The sequence below is a fragment of the Phacochoerus africanus genome, chromosome 11 (assembly GCF_016906955.1).
Source record: "Phacochoerus africanus isolate WHEZ1 chromosome 11, ROS_Pafr_v1, whole genome shotgun sequence".
Taxonomy (NCBI): domain Eukaryota; kingdom Metazoa; phylum Chordata; class Mammalia; order Artiodactyla; family Suidae; genus Phacochoerus; species Phacochoerus africanus.
This window is the reverse complement of record NC_062554.1, coordinates 86245501-86264969: the sequence shown is the minus strand read 5'-3', so window position 1 is coordinate 86264969 and position 19469 is coordinate 86245501. Positions and strand designations below refer to the sequence as shown.

General features: G+C 35.9%; 1 protein-coding gene across 3 annotated transcripts in view; it reads left to right on the top strand.

Annotated features, from left to right (window-relative positions):
* The window catches only part of SNX13 (sorting nexin 13), a 119891-nt gene extending 110291 nt beyond the window's left edge, over nucleotides 1-9600 (top strand). For all 3 annotated transcript variants that reach the window (XM_047751956.1, XM_047751955.1, XM_047751957.1), the window contains 5 exons: nucleotides 121-192; nucleotides 2793-2938; nucleotides 3170-3238; nucleotides 4791-4903; nucleotides 6078-9600. In XM_047751956.1, coding sequence (XP_047607912.1) covers nucleotides 121-192; nucleotides 2793-2938; nucleotides 3170-3238; nucleotides 4791-4903; nucleotides 6078-6325 — 648 coding nt within the window. In that variant the 3' untranslated portion in view covers nucleotides 6326-9600. The remainder of the gene's footprint in view (nucleotides 1-120; nucleotides 193-2792; nucleotides 2939-3169; nucleotides 3239-4790; nucleotides 4904-6077) is intronic.
* Nucleotides 9601-19469: the final 9869 nt, after the last annotated feature.

Sequence of the window (19469 nt, the reverse complement as noted above, 5' to 3'; positions counted from 1 at the left end):
TATATTGTCCCCCGAATCACATCAAATGCTCTTCATTATATTTGATACTTGTTTTGGTTTATTTCATTTTCTGCTTTAATGTCTTTACTTTTTTTTTCCTTTGATTTTCCTAAATATTAGGTGCCTCCTTTAATTCCGAAGACTGATTCAGATCCTGAACATTGTCGAGTTTCAGCTCAACTTGATGATACTGTGAGTTAATTTTATTTTGGTAGCATTCTGTTGAAATTCAAATCGTACTTGACAGATCATTTTAACTTTTAATAAAGTATATAATATGTATACCTATCATTAATGTACATATATTGTAAACATTAAGTTTGATGAATTCTTACAAACTGAGCATACCCATGTAATCAGCACTCTAAACAAGAAATGTTACCAGTACCCCAGAAAGTCCCTAATGCTCTCTTCCTGTCACTATCCTCTCCCCTGCCAAGGATAATCACTATCCTGACTTCTACCCTGCTTTTATACTTTATATAAATGAAACAGTAAGGTATGTAGCTTTTAAGTCTGGCTTTTTTTGCCCAACATTGTGATGATCTTCCATATTGTTTTGTGCGGTTGTGGTTTCTTCATTCTTGTGGCCCTTATAGTACTACATTTTGGAAATACAGTTTATTTGCTGTATTATACTATTTGCTTAATAGTACTCCTGTGAATATTCTGGTTCATGTTTTTTGATTAAAAAAAAAACTAAATACACATTTCTGTCTATACACAGGAATGGGATTGCTTGGTCAGAGGTTATAGATACATTCAGTTTTAATACATACTGTCAAAATAGTTTTCCAAAGTATTTGTTCCATTTATACTGCAATCAGCAATGCATGAGAAAGAATATCAGTGGTTCATAGCCTGCCAAAAACTCAATATGTTATACCTTTTTAATTTTACCCATTCTGATTGTTGTGTCACATGTGGATTTCCATTTCTCTGATGACTGTTGAAATATTAAACCCCTTTTCGTATGTTTATTGGTCATTTAGGCGTCCTGTCTTGTCTCTCCAGCTCTTTCCCTCAGTTTTCTTTGGTTTGTCTGTCTTTGTCTTTTTGATTAATAAGAGTGTGTCATATAATCTAAGTATCTGTTCTTTGTCAGATATAACTATTTGCGTATTGTGAGTATCTTCTACTTTGTGTGCTTTGATACATTATATATAATCTGCACCTACTGCAGTGTCATAAAGATGTCCTATGATTTTCTTTAAAAATCGTTTTTGTCTACCATGCCAGAACTTAGATTTGCCATTCATGTAGGACTGATTGTATGGCATGAGGTAGGAGTCCAGTTGACTTAAAGTACCATTTATTGAGAAGGCGCTCTTTTCCCCAGAGTATGTTTCTTCCTTATCACAAATCACATAGTTTATGTATTGGGTCTGAGGTCTGTATTCTGTTCTATTGGGCAGATTTATTTTATTTTAAATAATTATAATTATCATCCTTTAGTTTCTCATTGGATTTTTTATAGTGAACTGCTTAAACAAAGATATTTTTGTTTTTTCAAGAATATTTTAGAATGTGTATTATGCATTATAGTCATATGATGTCCATAATGTTATGCCTTTTGTTAAGAGTGTTTACAATTTAGGAGTTCCTGTCGTGGCTCAGTGGTTAACGAATCCGACTAGGAACCATGAGGTTGCAGGTTCGGTCCCTGCCCTTGCTCAGTGGGTTAAGGAACCGGCATTGCCGTGAGCTACGGTGTAGGTTGCAGACACGGCTTGGATCCCATGTTGCTGTGGCTCTAGCGTAGGCCACTGGCTACAGCTCCGATTCGACCCCTAGCCTGGGAATCTCCATATGCTGTGGTTGTGGCTCTATGAAAAGGCAAAAAGACCAAAAAAAAAAAAAAAAGAGTGTTTACAATTTAACTGTTTATTAGAGTGGTCATGTTGCACCAAACTCAGGAATACATTTAAAGAATAGAACAGTAATGATTTTTGCCTTCAAAATTGGGTCTCCCTCCCACACCCCAGTTTGGTTAATCTGTAAGCTTTCAATATTCGAAAGAGAAGGTGCACTAAGAAAATGTTCACAACACAGTGAAAAATGTATGAATCATGCTGTTTTCTCAATATTTAAATTACAACATTGATGAGGAAATGATTGGAAAGACTACCTTAGTGATGAAAGAATTATAAAATTACTGCAGTTAGGCAGTGTTGTTGCAGTTCTAAATCTACACCTGTTTATTTGTTTTTTTTGCTTTATGTATGTATTTCCACATCAAAGCATTCTAGTTGTCTCTTTCATTTAATATCATTAATTGTATATTCCCATGATAAAAGTATGCAAAATTTTACTTGGTAAAAATTCAAAGAAAATTCAGGTAATCTAGGCACCTTTTGTAGTGTTAGCTTGTGACTGGATATTATTTCAATTTCTTTATACTAAAAATACCTAAATACATACAACTCACTAACCAAGCAAAACAAATTCTGTGTAAATTGTGTTTTGTTCTATTAAATAAAGAGAAATACTGAAAATATTTTGTCCTTTTGAAAACGGTGTCCCAGAGAGTAGGCAGAGGAGCTAGCATTTGCCTTATGAAGTAATACATACTGATGGATGTAGCGTTGTCAGATTCTGTGTTCTGTCAAATGCCTGTTAAAAGTATTTTTTCTAAATTAGAATGAAATGTTGGCCTATGAAGGCTTTAGTATAACTTGTTCTCCGATTGTGAAATAATAGCAGTCATTTTGTTAAAAGCTGCAAAAGTAGCCATTCACAGTAGATGGTCAACTCAAATAAACGTATCTGTATTTTTTCCCATATTTTGTCAGGTGGATGACAATATTCCACTTAGGGTAATGCTGCTTCTCATGGATGAAGTATTCGACTTAAAAGAGAGAAATCAGTGGTTGCGAAGGAATATCAAAAACCTACTTCAACAACTTATTAGAGCCACATATGGTGATACTATTAATAGGTACTATTTTTTTTGAAGAGCTTTTAGAGTGTTATTTCTGGAAGTAGATGGTTCAACCTTTTGTATGGGAATTTCCTTCTTTGGAGCTTTTAAAAGAAAGAGATAATTAAAACAGTCTGTTGTTCTCAGATAATTTACATACAGTTTAAATTGCCTACTCAATGAAAGTCATGTTATTTTATTCACCTTCTAAAATCATGACCATGCTCATTGAAATTTCTCTGCTTTCAGGAAAATAGTTGACCATGTTGATTGGATGACCTCACCTGAGCAAGTAGCCGACTTAGTGAAACGTTTCAGGTATATCTTAAGACACAGTCACTTCTCTCAGGTAGTACAGAGTTGAGCATTGTTATCACTGATGAACAGTTAACTTTGATTGCATTCCCTTTCTTCTTGGCCTTAAAGTTGGTTTTAGTCATCGCTGATGAGCAAAAAGACTTGTAAGAATTATAATAAACATTTGTCCCATGCACCTATTAACCTTTGTTTTTTTAAACCAAAATAGAAAAAAGTGTAAATGAAAAATCTTTAAGATATTAGGCTACATTTTATAATATTAATGTGGCTTTAAAATGAAATATTAGTGTAGACATGATGTTGATCATGTAATCAGATGACCTAGTTTTGGGGATTAATTTTTCTAAGTTGTATTTGCTAACCTCGATTTTAAATGAAAAATGTTAGAAATCTGTATGTCCCTGGCCAGGTTCCAATGTTTAATTAATTATTTGAACCTCTGAAGAGAGTACAAATTAAGAGCAGTGATACTCCAATTCATATGTTCATTCCACAAAAATATCCTGAGCGCTTCCTCTGTGTCTGGCCCCCACACTGGGGACTGAGAGATAAGATTCAGTCCCTGCAAGGAAAGCATGGCATGGCCGAGAAATAAACCTCTTTTCTAAAAGGGAGAGATAAGCAAGGCATAAATATTCAAGACATTCAAGTAACAGAAATAAGAACAGAACTATCAATACCATACACTAACTATTAACTTGGCACTGTTCAACAACTACATAATGTACACTTTCTGATTTTATCCTGTTTTACAAGATAGGGATTTTTCCATTTTATTGGGGGAAACTGAGGATTAGTGAAGTTAAGCCGAAAGGGTTGTGGGGAAATAGGTGTCTCTAATCTGAGGCTCAGTTTTTCCTCATTTTACCATACCGTTTCTAAGATCTGGACCACCTGCCTGGGCACGTTCATTCTGTTTCAGGGTGGGTAAACGTTGCTCTGGAGCAGCGATTCTCAACCTTGCCTACGTGTCGGAATCACTTGGAGAGCTGTGAAGAATGCTGATGCTTGGGTCCCACCTTTAAAGAGTCTGACTTAATTAACTTGGTGGAAGGACTGAACATTAAGAGCTTTTAAAACTCCCAGTTGTTTCTAATGTGTAGTCAGAGTCAGGAATGACTGCTCTGGGGAGTCTCTCTCAGACCAGATTCCCAGATGGAAGCTTAGTTATTGTGCTCAATTCTTACCTTTAGCCTGAGAACTGGAGAACAGGAATCAAGCACACTGTGAAAGTAATGGAGAATAGATTATAAATGTGAAAGAAACATTGTAATCAGTATAGCGATAAGATGGCGGGGACAGAATTTTTTTATATTGGCTTAATTATTCTAGGGCAGACTCATATTTTTTTCTCATATATATCTTTTTACCTCTAAAATTGAACCCTGCACTTAGTTTATGTTTGTTGACTATCACACCTATATAAAATTTCAGAAGTGTTTTCTTTTTCTGTTTACATTTGTGTTTTCTGTAGAAAATTGGAATAATTTTACCAACTTGTATCATTAGAAAATGAAAATGTTTACAAAATTTATTTAATCTTCTTAAATAGAGATGCCTTTTGGCCAAATGGCATTTTAGCAGAGTCTGTTCCATGCAGAGATAAAGCTATTCGAATGAGAACAAGAGTTGCAGGAAAAACTAAGTTACTTTCCATTATGCCAGGTAAGTAAACATTATTGGTTTAAATTTCATTGATTTGTAGTTATTCTGAATTTATGGCATTGAGCATGCTAAATTTAGCTGTCTTTTCATTATAACTATCTTTTGATGGCTTATCATATAGCAGGCTCTGTGCTAGGCATTTCTCATATATCTTTAATCCTCTTAACAGTATCATGAAGCCTAGGCACCATTAACTGTTTTTTGGTTATTGTTTTTAATTTTTTTCATTTGGTGCTCATTTGCTCATTCATGGACTTCAATCCTTCATTTGTTTGCACCTATCAAAATTCTTCCCAGGTAGCAAAGTCTACTTACATGAAGGGAACATTTCTCCTTTCTGTAAACATCTCTATGCTTTTCGTATTTTAATGGTACTGTTACAGTCCTACGAGTTTTTTGAGGTAATAGATCAGCTTTTACCTATTTCCTCATAGTGTTTCTCACTGTTTATTAGACAAAGTAAGATTTGTATAGTGTTTTAGAGTTCACACACCATTTTTTATGTTATCTCAAGAAGGCTTTATTTTTTTTAATTTTTTTATTTTTGTCTTTTTAGGGCCTATGGAAGTTCCCAGGCTAGGGGTCAGATTGGAGCTAAAGCCTCTGGCCTAAGCCATAGCCACAACAACACAGTATCCAAGCCGCATCTCTGACCTACACCACAGCTCACAGCAATGCTGGGTTTCTTAACCTGCTGAGTGAGGCCAGGGATCAAAACTGCATTCCCATGGATGCTAGTCAGATTCATTTCCACTGCGCCAAATGGAATTCCCCCTAAACAAAGCTTTATAAACTTGCAGTTATAAAGATATTGGTTGTTATAAATCCCCATTTAAAGATGAGGAGAGAGATTCAGGGTAGGTAAGTTATCCTATAGATATTTAAGGGACAAGATTATAACTGTAATTTGGGGTTTCCGAGCCTGGGTCCTACTTTCTCCCTGTGCTGTATTATCTCCCAGTATCTATTGCGTAAGTGGATGCATGCATGCATGCTTGCAAATGTATACACATTTTAAGTCAATGTTAAATAACTGAAACACATTAACTGAACACCTACTATTTATCAGTTACCTGCTGTGTACTTTACATGCTTTAACTTAGCATAGTTTAGGCCTTGTATTTCCTTTGAGTAATGAATTATGTATATTTCCCCTCCCCTCCCCTTCATTTAGATGAACTGAAGCACATTATTGGGGCTGAGACCACACGAAAGGGTATTCTTCGTGTTTTTGAAATGTTTCAACACAACCAGTTAAACAGGAGAATGGTTTATGTCTTTTTGGAAGGCTTTTTGGAAACCTTATTTCCACAGTATAAATTCCGTGAACTTTTCAACAAACTGCATTCACGGTCAAAGCAGATGCAGAAATATAAACAGAAACTTCAGACTACTCAAGCGCCTTCTTTACAGAAAAGGTGACACTCCAATCTATGAAGCTGGTGTTCATTTTGTCCAGAACTAATGGTATGAACAGATCTTCTGGGGCTTAATTCATATACTGTTGTGTCTGCACCAGTCTTTTAGTGTCTCAAAATAGATTATTAATACATCCATAAGACTGTGGTTCTTCTCATCCTTGTCTATAATCCAGCCACTACCAAGAGAGATTTCTGTGTCTTAAATGATTTGGTGCATATTTTTGCAGCACTGAGAGGATACTGCCCCCATCTCAAGCAAGAATGCCGTTGGTCTCTTCCGTTTCAAACTAATCAGCATTCTCCAGCAGTGACAAAGTGCCAGAGTGTATATATGAGAGCTAAGGAAAGCACAAAACAATGGTTCACAGATAAATTGGCTAATTTGTTTAACAGTGGGAAACTGTGCAATGTTCTGTTTGGGAGGATTTGTTTTGCATAATGATTTTATAGGTCTTGTCAGAATTTTGATAGAGTGTAGATTAGCTAGGTGAACGATCTTTAGAACATCTCTTTCAGGTCTGGGGAAAGTGACAGAATGCCCTTAAAGTATGAAGTAACACTATACCAAAATTACAGTTTTGTGACATAAAATAAAAACCAAGTATGTAGTAAAACCAATCAAAACCAAAATTTGATTGGATTTGTTATTCTTTGGTAGAAAACAGATTTTAATTGATTGCTATGTGTCTTAAGGGCTCTATTTTGCTCTTATGGTCCTCAGTTATAAGTTTTATTTTGATATTCTGTATGCAAAAAGAAGCATATGGTGGCTCTTATTTAAGTTTTGAAATTATTACAGTTTTCTTTAAGAGATTACTGATTACATAATGGGGGTTAATTTGTTGAAAGAACTGCCAAATACTTATAAAAATAGGGAAATTTAAAAATTAGTACTCTTTTGAAAGTTACTATATGCTAATTTTAAATTGTGTGATCTAGACATACGTTAGGTGATTGCAAAAACAGCAAATCAGAGGATTAAATGAGCTTATTAGTCATATGTGAACAAATTCCTAACTCTATTACAGTGTACATATATGAAAATAATGAAAACAGAACTATAATATTTTTTAAAATATGCTTTTATTTATATTTTGCATAATGTAAAACTCTACAAAATAAAGCAAGTTGGCAAAATCCCTCGGTGTATACATTAAGTCCCTAAAATAATTTTATACCAACAGCAAAATACCTTTTGCAGTTTTGAAACCTCTGCATTTTCTATAGTTTCGCATTCTCCACTCGTCCATCTTGGAAGTCTTCATATCCCTTGTATGTAGGATTTCTGCATCGTTTTAAATACTTCGAGTGACCAAGGGTTTGGGTGTGTCAGCATTTTTTCTTTTAAAAAAATTTAACACTAAAACCTTAAAATAGTGAAGCTATTTATCAGACCACTGAGCCAAGATCCTGGTATTAAGAGAACGTCCAGGTGCTTAGATAAAGGGACAGAGTATTGGTATCCCAGTTGTTTGGGAGCTTTAAGGTTGGAACAAGATATTATTGTCTTGTTCTCAGTGAGATCCTACTTTGAAAGCAAAGCCTAGTAGCATAAAGCCTTCCTTTAAAGCTTTATAATAATAATAATAATAATAATAATCATATTTATTAATAATGCTGTTGTGCATACTTATAGTATGCATATACTCAGCCTGTGTTGCATGTCTTCAGAATTACATAAATGAAATCCCTTTCATTTAAACTTGCAAATGAAAAAAGATCCTTATCTACTCTGGTGGAAGAAATAATATTTCTTCTCAGTGTGTCTTCCTGCCCTGGTCCCTCCCCATGCCTCAGGCTTTGGAAGAAAAGATATGTGAAATATGTCTACAGGAAGCATCAGCATGGCCATAAGTGCAATGATTTTTAAATATACCCATGTCCATTTCAAGTATATTTTTGACATAAATAAATCTAAGAATAAAGAATTCATGTAAGAGCCTAGCATGTACATGTAAAAAAGCATTTCTAGATAATGGGAGGAATGCTGGCCATCAACCAGGGAAAGAAAGGTCATGCAGGATTGCAAATTTTCATAAAGCCCTGCAAGATAACTGTGATCATACCAAAAATTGAGTAAATGGATTTTTTAAATAATTTTGTTTAAAAGAGTTTATATTTCAAAAGCAGAAATGTCAAATGGTAGTCTGTGTAAATGGTTGTGCATCTTCCATTTGCACATCTGTGTTTTACATCAGAGAGCCATGGTCATGCTAAAATTAGAGATACTTTTTGGATGACTTGGTCATGTTGTGTGTAAAATATTTAACCCATAAGTCAAGTACAGAGTACTATGTTTAATAAAGTCATTACATTTAATGCATTTGCATATATCGATATATACATGAAGAGGCTTTATGTCTTCTGATATTTGATTTTTGAATGTGTTTTTAAGTCAGTGGTGCCTTTAGGCAAGAAACTTCAGAATTAATCATTCTTTGGGTTTTCTGATTTTTCAGGTAACGTAAACTATTTAGAAACCGTCACTAGTTACTAACTTCATTCACCTAAGAAATTGATTGTATGATTTAAATATAACAGATGGGCATTTCCTACAATTAGAGTGTTCTGAATAGTTGCTGAAAGTAATTGTGCCATTGACCAATGGATGCACTTCGTTAGCCTTAATTTTTTTTTTTAAGAAAACATTTAAAACTTTCTTAAATATTTCATTTCCCTAATTTAAAGTTTGTGCTGCTGATGTTTGGAAAAAATCAGTTAAGTGCTACCCAGAAAGTGTACCAACTTTTTAAAAATGAAGAACAATGTAAAATTACACAATCTAAAATTTTAATTTGTGCAATATTTTCATTTAATGCATGTGTATTTGAGTAATTGTAAAATAAATGAATTTTTAATGTTTTGAGATCTAGTTTAAACTGTCTACTTAACCCAACAACTTACATTCCGTTGTTGCTGCATCCTTTTATTTAAGGACTTGTTTTAAAAGTCTTTTTGTCACTCCTTGTAAAATTCTTTTGTTATTAGTAAATTTTGCTTATAGGAGAATGGCTCCTGTTATTACAAGGGAAAAATACAAAGAGCACATTTTAGGGTTATAATTGTTAAAAGATAACTTGTGCATATCATTGTACAGTAAGTGTCAACTGTGTGCCTAACTATTCTATCAATACTTCTTTAACAAAGAAGAAACAACAATCAGAATGTCAGTTATTTTTATTGAACTAAAAAGATTAAAGATTTTTTTGGTTTGCGTTATATTCTGTCCATTAGAAAATACTAATAAAGTATTAACAAACCTTTTTGTTGAATTTATTTAGTAGTGATGCATTTTTATTACTTTAAAAATGCTTGCCCAGTTTCCTTACTTTTAGCAACTGTATTTATTTCCTTTCTTTTCATTTTAGAAATCAAGCAATTCGAGTTCCAGGTTGATAGATGAACTCTTGAGTGATTACTGATTTAAAACTGACTGAATTTAATTTTTCTTTTTCTGGGGCAAGTAATTTATACCATCAAAACATTAAAGAAACAATACTTCCTTACATACCAAATTATAGTTTTCTCATAGAGGGAAGGTTCAGTAAATAATCCATTAATGATATTTGTTTAATCTCAATTTAAATTCATAGTCTGCGTGATATTAAAAGTTTTGGTTCTAAGGCCAATTAGATTCAGTACTCACCAATGTAGCTATGCCTAGTCGGTCATAGGATTTACAGCCTTCTTGAATCTTTATCCACAGACTCTTCAGACATCAGTGTATTACTCCTACCCTACCAGGAGCAGGCAGAATATTTCTCAAAATGCATACTGTAATATATTAGTCCCTTTAAAATGTTCCTGGAGGAATAATTTTATGCTTTCATGTAACTCATGCAAATCTACATACTACCCAAAACCATAAAATGTTCCTTCACAATTCAAGTGATCGTATCAAAAATTTTGAAAAATTCTGTAATAGCTCAATTTGTTTTCCTGACTTCCCAAACTTAGTTAATATGTATTTTTGTCATGAACACATATTAATAGCTCGAGAACAGTATTCCCAAGGAATGTGGTTTTAAAAAAATCTTAGGGGAGAGCGAAGAGGTGAAGCATTTTTAATTAGGGAATATAAACTAGACAGAGAAACCAATGGGACACAGTGTTTTTTTTGGGGGGGGGGGGGTGTTGTGTATTTTTTTTAGCCTGTCCATTCTAATGGAAAGTTCAGTGTTTGAAAGAAAAAGGAGACTTTGAAAAATTGACAGCAGATATTCGAGTTGAAATTGTCCCTGAGTACCAGAATGATGAACTCAGTGAAGGATAAATGTCTTTCATGAGAAGTGAAAAAGATACTTGCCAAGGATCTTGCTGATGTGCCCAAGAATAGTACCTAGGAGTAAATAGAGAGGAGAGAGAAACATCATACAGTTCAGTTTTTAAAATGTGTTGCAGGAGTTCCCACTGTGGCTCAGTTCAGCTGCAACGAACTGGACCAGTATCCATGAGGATGCAGGTTCTCGCCCTGACCTCACTCAGTAGGTTAAGGATCCAGCATTGCCAGGGGCTTGGTGTAGGTCGCAGACATGGCTCGGATCCTGCATTGCTGTGGCTGTGGTGTAGGCCGGCAGCTGCAGCTCCAATTCAACCCCTAGCCTGAGAACTTCCATATATACAGTGGGTGTGGCCCTAAAAAGACCGAAAAAAAAAAAGAAAAAAAGGGTTGCAGACATTGACCCATACATAATAGCAAATACTATGTTTGATCTTGGAACAATGGCAACAGCTAAGAACCCAGTACTTCACAAGAAAAAAAAATTAATAGAACGAATTTATTTAATAATCTCATTTCTGATGACCAATGAACAGTGTATGAGAATTGTACGAAATGTGATATATTTCAAGTTGGTAAACATGACCTTTTACATGTCATTGAGTGCAATAAAATAGTAGGTCTGTTGGAAAACGCCAGACTACTCCCTAGTGATTCACCAGAAGGCTCTCGGGACTTGGTCTAAAGTCATACAGCAAAGATTTCTTATAGCTGAAGGATAGAGAACATGATCAAAGGAAAAGGGTGTATTGGGCAAAATTTTAAGGGGAACTAGGCACTAGCTTCCAAAGTTCCTCTCCCAATGCAATCTTGCAGGATACACTTAATTCCCCCCAGCAATGTGTTGTGATAACATGTGCAATATGGCCAACCAAGGAAGCTCATTCAAAACTCTGCCTACAGTTTTAATCAGTTTGGGGAATGGTAGGAATACTCCCCAAATCTAAGTTCTTAGGCACCTTATAAGCAGGCCTTTCAAAGGATAGCAGTCGTAACTACTGTGGTAACTTACTTCTGTGCAACTGTTGACTATATTGATCAAAAAAAATGGCTAATAGAGGTAATGAGTTGCACTGCAGGTCATTATCCTGTGTAGAAGCCTCTCACCCAGAAGTGGAAACACAGCAAAAAAAAATTTAGATGCAGGTGAAAAGGGAAAAAAAGTTTGTGGTCATGTTATGAACATATATTGCAATCCAAGAAGCTGGAGGAACATACTTGGGTATTTCCAATAAAGATTTTCATAGCAAACAATTCTATAGCACTTATCACAGTTTTTGGAGGTGTAGCTGCTATTATGTTCTCCAGTTTATAGATGGGAAAACTCAAGCACACCAACATTTCAGACCTGGTTAAGTGATCAGGTTGAAATCTCAGGTGCTCTCACTTTAGAATTGGTGCCAGTTTCTCACCAGGGGCATAATTGATGTTTGGGGCTGCATAATTGTTTTGTGGGAGCTGTCCTGTTGACCCTTAAAAAGTTTAGCAGCATCACTATGTTCTACGTGCTAGATGATGCCAGTAGCATCTCCCTACCCTCCATTGTGACAACCAAAAATGTCTGGGGGCAAAGTTTCCACCAGTTGAGAACCACTGATCTCTGCTTTCAGTCACAAAAATGAGATAAAGAGACCAAAAGCTTTAATTCTGGGTATCTGTGTCTTTTCTCTGAAATCAGTCACCTGGCAGATTTGTGGCTGGTCTTGTAGCAACAACAGTGGCATACCTAGCTCTGCTTTAAGAGGGCAATAAGTCTCGAAGCAGCAAAGCAAAATATTCTATCTTGTCTTGATTCAAATAAGCATCCCATAGTAGGGGAGAATAGGAGGGGAAGAGAAGGACTTTTCAACTGAGATACAAACAAGAAAAATGAGGTTTTTCTTGATGTTTAAAGATGTGAGATTAATGATATATATGGGAAAATTGCTGTTTTACTCCAATGACCAGGTTGTTAACTCAGCAACATACTCGTGGGATATTTTTCTTTCAAATAACTATTGTCCTTTTAATTCTGTAAGCCAGTCCTTGAGCCTAAAAATACCTTGCAGACTTCTTTGCAAGTATATAAAAGCCTTTCCTAAAATGCTCTGGTGTCTTGAGTTTTCCTTCGACAAGTGAAGGTTCCACTGGATGCCCAGGTGACTCACCTGCACTGACTTAACCTCCAGGGATGAGCCTCATTCAATAATTGGTGTTTTCACCCTTGCTGATTGCTTCCTTTCCCCTCTCCACTCCTGCCCCCCACCCCCATTCTTTCTCTGGTTCTTTTCCTGAGTCTTGGTCAAGTCTAGTTCTGATTTTGCTTTTTTTTTTAGGGCCACACCCTTAGCATATGGAAGTTCCCAGTCTAGGGGTCTAATCAGAGCTACAGCTGCTGGCCTACACCATAGCCACAGCAGTGCCAGATCCACACTGCATCTGTGACCTACACCACACTTCAGGGCAACGCCAGATCCTTAACCCACTGAGCAAGGCCAGTGATAGAACTCCATGTCCTCATGGATCTGATTTGGGTTCGTTACTGCTGAACCACCACTATGGCAACTACCTGGTTCTGATTTTGATTTAGCCCATAGCACAACTGTTGTGTTTCTCGATTGGTGAAAGCAATGTTGGGAAGTTGATGTTTTATAGTCTGACCTTGTGATTCTCTCTCAAGCAGCCATTTGCCTTTTTTGTTTGCCTGTCCTGAGGATTCTTAAATATCTTAACTGGCTTTTCAGAGTAGGTTTAGCAGGCCACTTGCTGGTCTCACCTGTGGGATTAAGTTCACGTTGTAGTCTACACCAATAATGGTGTTTCTTCTGCCAGAGGTAGAAGCCTCCGTGTTTGTCGTATTTACATAGTACAATAAGCTGAAAAAAAAAAAAAAGGTTTTGTGCCTGCATGAAACATAGTGGCTCCCTGCAATCCTTTGTGTTTCTGACTTCCCTCCTTCCAAAGCTGCTGCAACAATATGGTGAGTTTCGTTCTTTATTTTTGATTCAAGAGACAAGCAGTTGTTTAAATGAGGCTGCTACTTCTGTGTGTTTGTGTGTTTGCTCATAAATGGGGGAAAATCTTTTCTGTCTAAAAGAGAGGCAGCTAGCCTTTAACAAATGGTCTGTTTATAAAGTAGTACTTTGCAGCTGGCATTCAGCCACTTTATTGTTTCTCAACTTCTAGAAATTGAGGACAAAAATCGATCACTTACATGCAGTACTGAGAATATCTAATTCAGATACACAGATTAACCATCAAATAGAGAATTTAAACAAGAATTTCTGAAAAAGTGAAATGAGTTTCATATAGTTATGGAGTAAGAGTGGTTGAAATTAAGAATTTTTCTTGGTTTTTATAACAGTTTTATCAATGAGTTGAATGTGTGTTGGAATAGGACTGCAGATTGAATGGAAAATACTACTTCTGGCTTGTTACAAGCTTCATGACCTCCTATGCAGCCTGATGGATATTGAATAGCCTCATTTTTCTTTCTCGTTTCTTTAAAAACAAACAAAACTTCATGATGAACCAGATAAAGATTCAAAAAAGTGCTTTACATTAAAAACAAAACACATGGAGTTCCCATCGTGGCCTAGTGGTTAACGAACTGGACTAGTATCCATGAGGACGTGGGGTCAATCCCTAGCCTCGCTCAGTGGGTTAAGGATCCGGCGTTGGCGTAAGCTGCTGCAGGCTTGGCTCAGGCGCTGCATTGCTGTGGCTGTGATGTAGGCTGGTGACTATAGTTCCCATTAGACCCCTACCCTAGGAACCTCCATAGGCCTCAGGTGTGGCCCTAAAAACACACATACACACACAAAAACCACACACACATATATACTAAAATAGCAAGAAGTTCACCACTCAACTCCAGAGTTCCCTTAGCTTGCTCAAGAGTTGGATAAAATTCTTCTATCACATGAGTATGAAATATTTTCTAAATGTATTTGTTGATAGACTTACATACCTTTGCTTATCTCCGTAGATAATTAATGTTAGATTATAAAGTTTAATGGAACTCTTAAGTTTGATCGCATAAATAGACTAAGGGTTTACATAAATTAAAAAAAGAGAATGAATTAATTTTTAGAAAGTAAAAAAATAGTCCAGTGTGTAAGTTTGCTAGCTCTTTAATGAAACTCAAATATTTATGGAAGGAGGTGGGTGAAAAATCCATTCTTTAAATTAATGGCCTTGGTTGCTAGGATAAAACATAAAAAAAACAAAGTTGTGCATATGTTACATGTGTTTAACAAGAAAAAATAACACCAGGAAAAATGCTAGTCCTTATTTTAATAATTAGGTTTATAAATATAGAAAAATCAGATAATATTACTAAACAAGGAGAATACTTGGACAAGTCAGATAGTTTTAATAATTTTGGTTTAAAACAACTATAGGTCTTTGCCTTAGTGCAAAAGTAATATTACACTAAAGTTTCTAATTTATACAAAACTCAGATGACTGTTCCTCTAGAAAGCATAACTTGAATGCCATAAATTTCCTACACTGATTTAATGGATTAAGTTAGTTACATTTGTCTCCACAACATATTTAAGATCGTAAAAACTGTGTTTGACTGAATTAGCAGTTATCCTCATGGAACATTTGTGAGTAGCTGGACATTTTTGATTGTTAGGGCTAGAGAAATTGCTGTTAGCATCTTAAGGAGGGATGCTGCTAAACATCTTAGAGCACTCCTCAACAAAGAAATATCTGGTCCAAAGTGTCAGTAGTGCTGAGGTTGCAAAACACTGAACTAAATGTAATTATTATGGCTTTATAGAAAAACAAGGACTTAATCCTCTGATGTTACAGATCATAAAATAATGTTAATGAATTTACAATGCCTGTGTAACAAAATAAAACATGTCATACGTTTTTGAAATTCATCTGTTGCTTCATATATCAATAACTCATCCTTTTTACTGTTAAGTAATATTCCATATAGTGTAGTATAGTGTGGCTATACCACAATTATTTTGCCTACTCTCCAGATGAAGGACGTTTGGGTTATTTCAAGATTTTGGTAATTGTGAATAAAGCTGCTATAAACGTATAATAAAGAATTTGGTTCCTGCAAGGCATACTCTAAATCCATGGAATTTCATGAGCAATTGTCTTTACTATTCATGCGCTCCTTCAATCATCTTATACTAAGGAGATGAGTTGACTTAGGGTGGGGCTTGTCACCGGAAAGATCAACCAAGTGATTATAGAGGTTTGGAGTTGGTAGAGACTGGAGATTGAGTTCAGTCACATGGCCAATGATTTCAATCATATCTCTGTGCTGAAACCTCAATAAGAACTCTGGACATCAAAGCTCAGTAGATCATCCTGGCTGGAGAGCCCATTGCTGTGCCAGTAGTCTTACCACCCACCCTGATGCGTGCAAAGGAAGCATGGACGCTCACACTGTGGGACCTCCCAGATTTCACCCTTTTTTCTGAATTTCCTGGACCAGAGATCAAATCTGAGCCAGAGCTGCATCCTACTCCACAGCTGCAATAACGCTGGATCCTTAACCCACTGTTCTGGGCAGGGGATTGAACAGGTGCCTCCACAGAGACAAGCCAGATCATTAACTCACTGCACCATAGTGGGATCTCCCCAGACCTCACACTTTGTGTCTCTTCATTTGACCGATCATGAATTTTATCCTTTACAGTAAAAATGTAATCATAATTTATTGCCTTTCTGAATTCTGTGAATAGTTCTAGTGCCTCATCAAACCTGAGGGTGTTGTGGTAACTCCTAGATATTTAAGACAATTAAAAGTACAGCTGACTTGGGCACTTCCAAATGTGGCCAGCATCAGGAGTAAGGGCAGTCTTGTTGGAGATGTGCCTTTAAATTTGTGGAATGTGATGTTAACTCCTAGAGGGTAGCATCAGAATTGTGTTGTAGTATACCAGCTGGTGTTAGAACAAGCATGCCGTACAGTGTGTGTGTGGACATATGCTTTCAATCTCTTTTGTAAATTCTTAGGAGAGAGATTGCTAGGTTATATGGTAAGTGTATATTTAATTTTATTAGAAACTGCCAAACCATTTTCTTTCTTTCTTTTTGTCTTTTTAGGGCTGCGCCCATGGCACATGGAGGTTCCCAGGTGAGGGGTTGAATTAGAGCTGTAGCTGCCAACCTAGGCCACAGCCACAGCAATGCCAGATCCGAGCCTCATCTGTGACCTACACAACAGCCCATGGCAACGCCAGATCCTTAACCCAGTGTGCGAGGCCAGGGATCAAACCTGTGTCCTCAGTGATACTAGCCAGGGTGGGAACTCCTGCCAAATTATTTTCTAAAGCAGTTGTAGTTGTTTTGCACTTCCACTAGTAATGTAGAAGATTTTCAGTTTCTCTGCATCCTTGTCAGCATTTGATATTATAAGACTTTTGTTTTTTTAAGTGATGCCATTCTAATGGGTGTATAGCTGTCTCTTTTTGTAACTTTAATGTGTTTTCCTGATGACTAATATTTTGCACATGTTTTCATTTGCTTCTTTGCCATCCTATCTCTTCTTTGGCAAAGTGTGTGTTCAAATCTTCTGCTCACTTCTTTTTAATAGGGTTGTTTGCTTTCTTATTAATGAGTCCTGAAAATTCTTTTTTTACATTCTAAAAACAAGTTTTTTGTTGGTTGGTTGGTTGGTTTTTTGCCTTTTCTAGGGCCACTCCTGCAACATATGGAGGTTTCCAGGCTAGGGGTCTAATCGGAGCTATAGCTGCCGGCCTACGCCACAGCCACAGCAATGTGGGATCTGAGCTGCATCTGTGACCTACATCACAGCTCACAGCAATGTTGGATCCGTAACCCACTGAGCAAGGCCAGGGATCAAACCCACAACCTCATGGTTCCTAGTCGGATTCGTTAACTACTGCGCCATGACGGGGACTCCTGAAAACACTTTTTTTAAAATTTATTTTATTGAGGTATAGTTGATTTACAGTGATGTTTTAATTTCTGCTGTACAGCAGTTTCGCTGTATATATATATATATATATAAATTTGTACTGTGTATATACATGTACATACATGTTCACTGTATACATATATACATTTTTTTCATATTTTCCATTATGGTTTATCAGAATATTGAATATATTTGACTGTGCTATATAGTAAGATCATGTTATTTATCCATTCTGCTTTATATAATAGTTTGCACCTGCTAATCCCAAACTTTCAATCCATCCTTCCCCTGCCCCTTTCCCCTTTGGCAACCACAAGTCTGTTCTCTATGTTTGAGTCTGTTTCTATTTTGTAGATAGGTTCATTTGTGCCATATTTTAGGTTACACACCTAAGAGATATTGTATGGCATTTGCCTTTTTCTTCCTGATTTCACATAGTATGAGAATTTCTAGTTCCATCCATGTTGGCACAAATGGCATTATTTCTTTCTATTTTATGACTGAGTAGTATTCTGCTGTGTGTGTGTGTGTGTGTGTGTGTGTGTGTGTGTGTATAACATCTTAATTCATTCATTTAGGTTGTTTATAGAAATAAGTTTTTTAACAGATGTGTGTTTTGCAAAGTTTTTCTCCCAGTCTGTGGCTTATTTAATTTCTTTCACAATCCTTTCAACTAACAGGATTTTAAAATTTTGATGCAGTATAATTTATTAAATTTTCCTTGTTGTTTCTTGTCTAAGAAAACTTTGCCTAATCAATACCACAAAGATACTTTTGTGTTTTCTTTCAGAAATTTTATAGTTTTAGGCTTTACATTTAGGTCTTCGGTAAATCTCAAATTAAGTTTTTTGTGAGGTGTGAGTTAAGATTCTTTGTTTTGTATATCAGTGATCAGTTAATCCTTCATTATTGTTGCAGAGAGTATTCTGTATCCCATTAAATTACCTTAGCACTTTAGCTGAATGTTGTTGAATATCAATTGACCATACCTGTGTGGTTCTATTTCTAAATTTCTGTTCCATGGATCTTTATATCTATCTTTTGTCAATACTATAATTTATGGCTTTGTAGTAAGTCCTGAAATTCAGTTGTATGAGTCCTTTAACTTGTTTTTAGTTTTCAAAATAGTTTAGTTGTTTGGACTCCTTTGCTTCTCCATACAGATTTTAGAATCAGCTTGTCTACAAAACAAAATAACTTCCCCCACCTCTCCAAACCCTACTAAACTTTTGATTGGAATTGTATATAATCAATAGCTCAGTTTGGTGAGAATTGACATCTTAATATTGAAACTTTCAATCCATGAACCGATATGAATTCTCAGTGTTTCCTTATTTCATTGAACAAATGTTTTACATTTTTGTTACATTTAATAGTTTGTTGGGGTTTTTTTTGATGTCACACAAATCGTTGGTACTGTATTTAACATTCAATTGTTCATTGCTAGTATAGAGAAACAATGTTTTATGTTGACCTTGATATCTGTGACCTTGCTACTCAAAAGTTTCTTTGAGATTTTCTGTATAGACATTCCTGTCATCTGCTAATAATGGCAGTCTTAAGTCTTCATTTCCACTTTGTATGCCTCCCACTCCCTCCCCCCCACACCCTAACCAGCTTTACTTCACCAAGAACTCCAGCATATTGCTGAATAGGAATGATGAGAGCAGATACACCTGTGCTGTTCTTTCTCTATTAAGTTTGGAGGTGGGCTGTAGGCTTTTTGTAAATACTCTTAATCAGACAGAGGGGAATTCTTTTTGTTTTTGCTAGCAGTTTTGATCACAAGTGGATGTGGAAGGTTTTCACATGCTTTGCTCGCATTATTTTCAGTGATCATATGATTGTTGTTTTCTAGTCTATTGATACGGTGAATTGCATTGATAATGCTCTCCTGAGAGTAATCCCCATTGCTCATCATTTGTTATCCTTTTTAAATTGTTGCATTTGAACCACTGTTATTCAATGTTT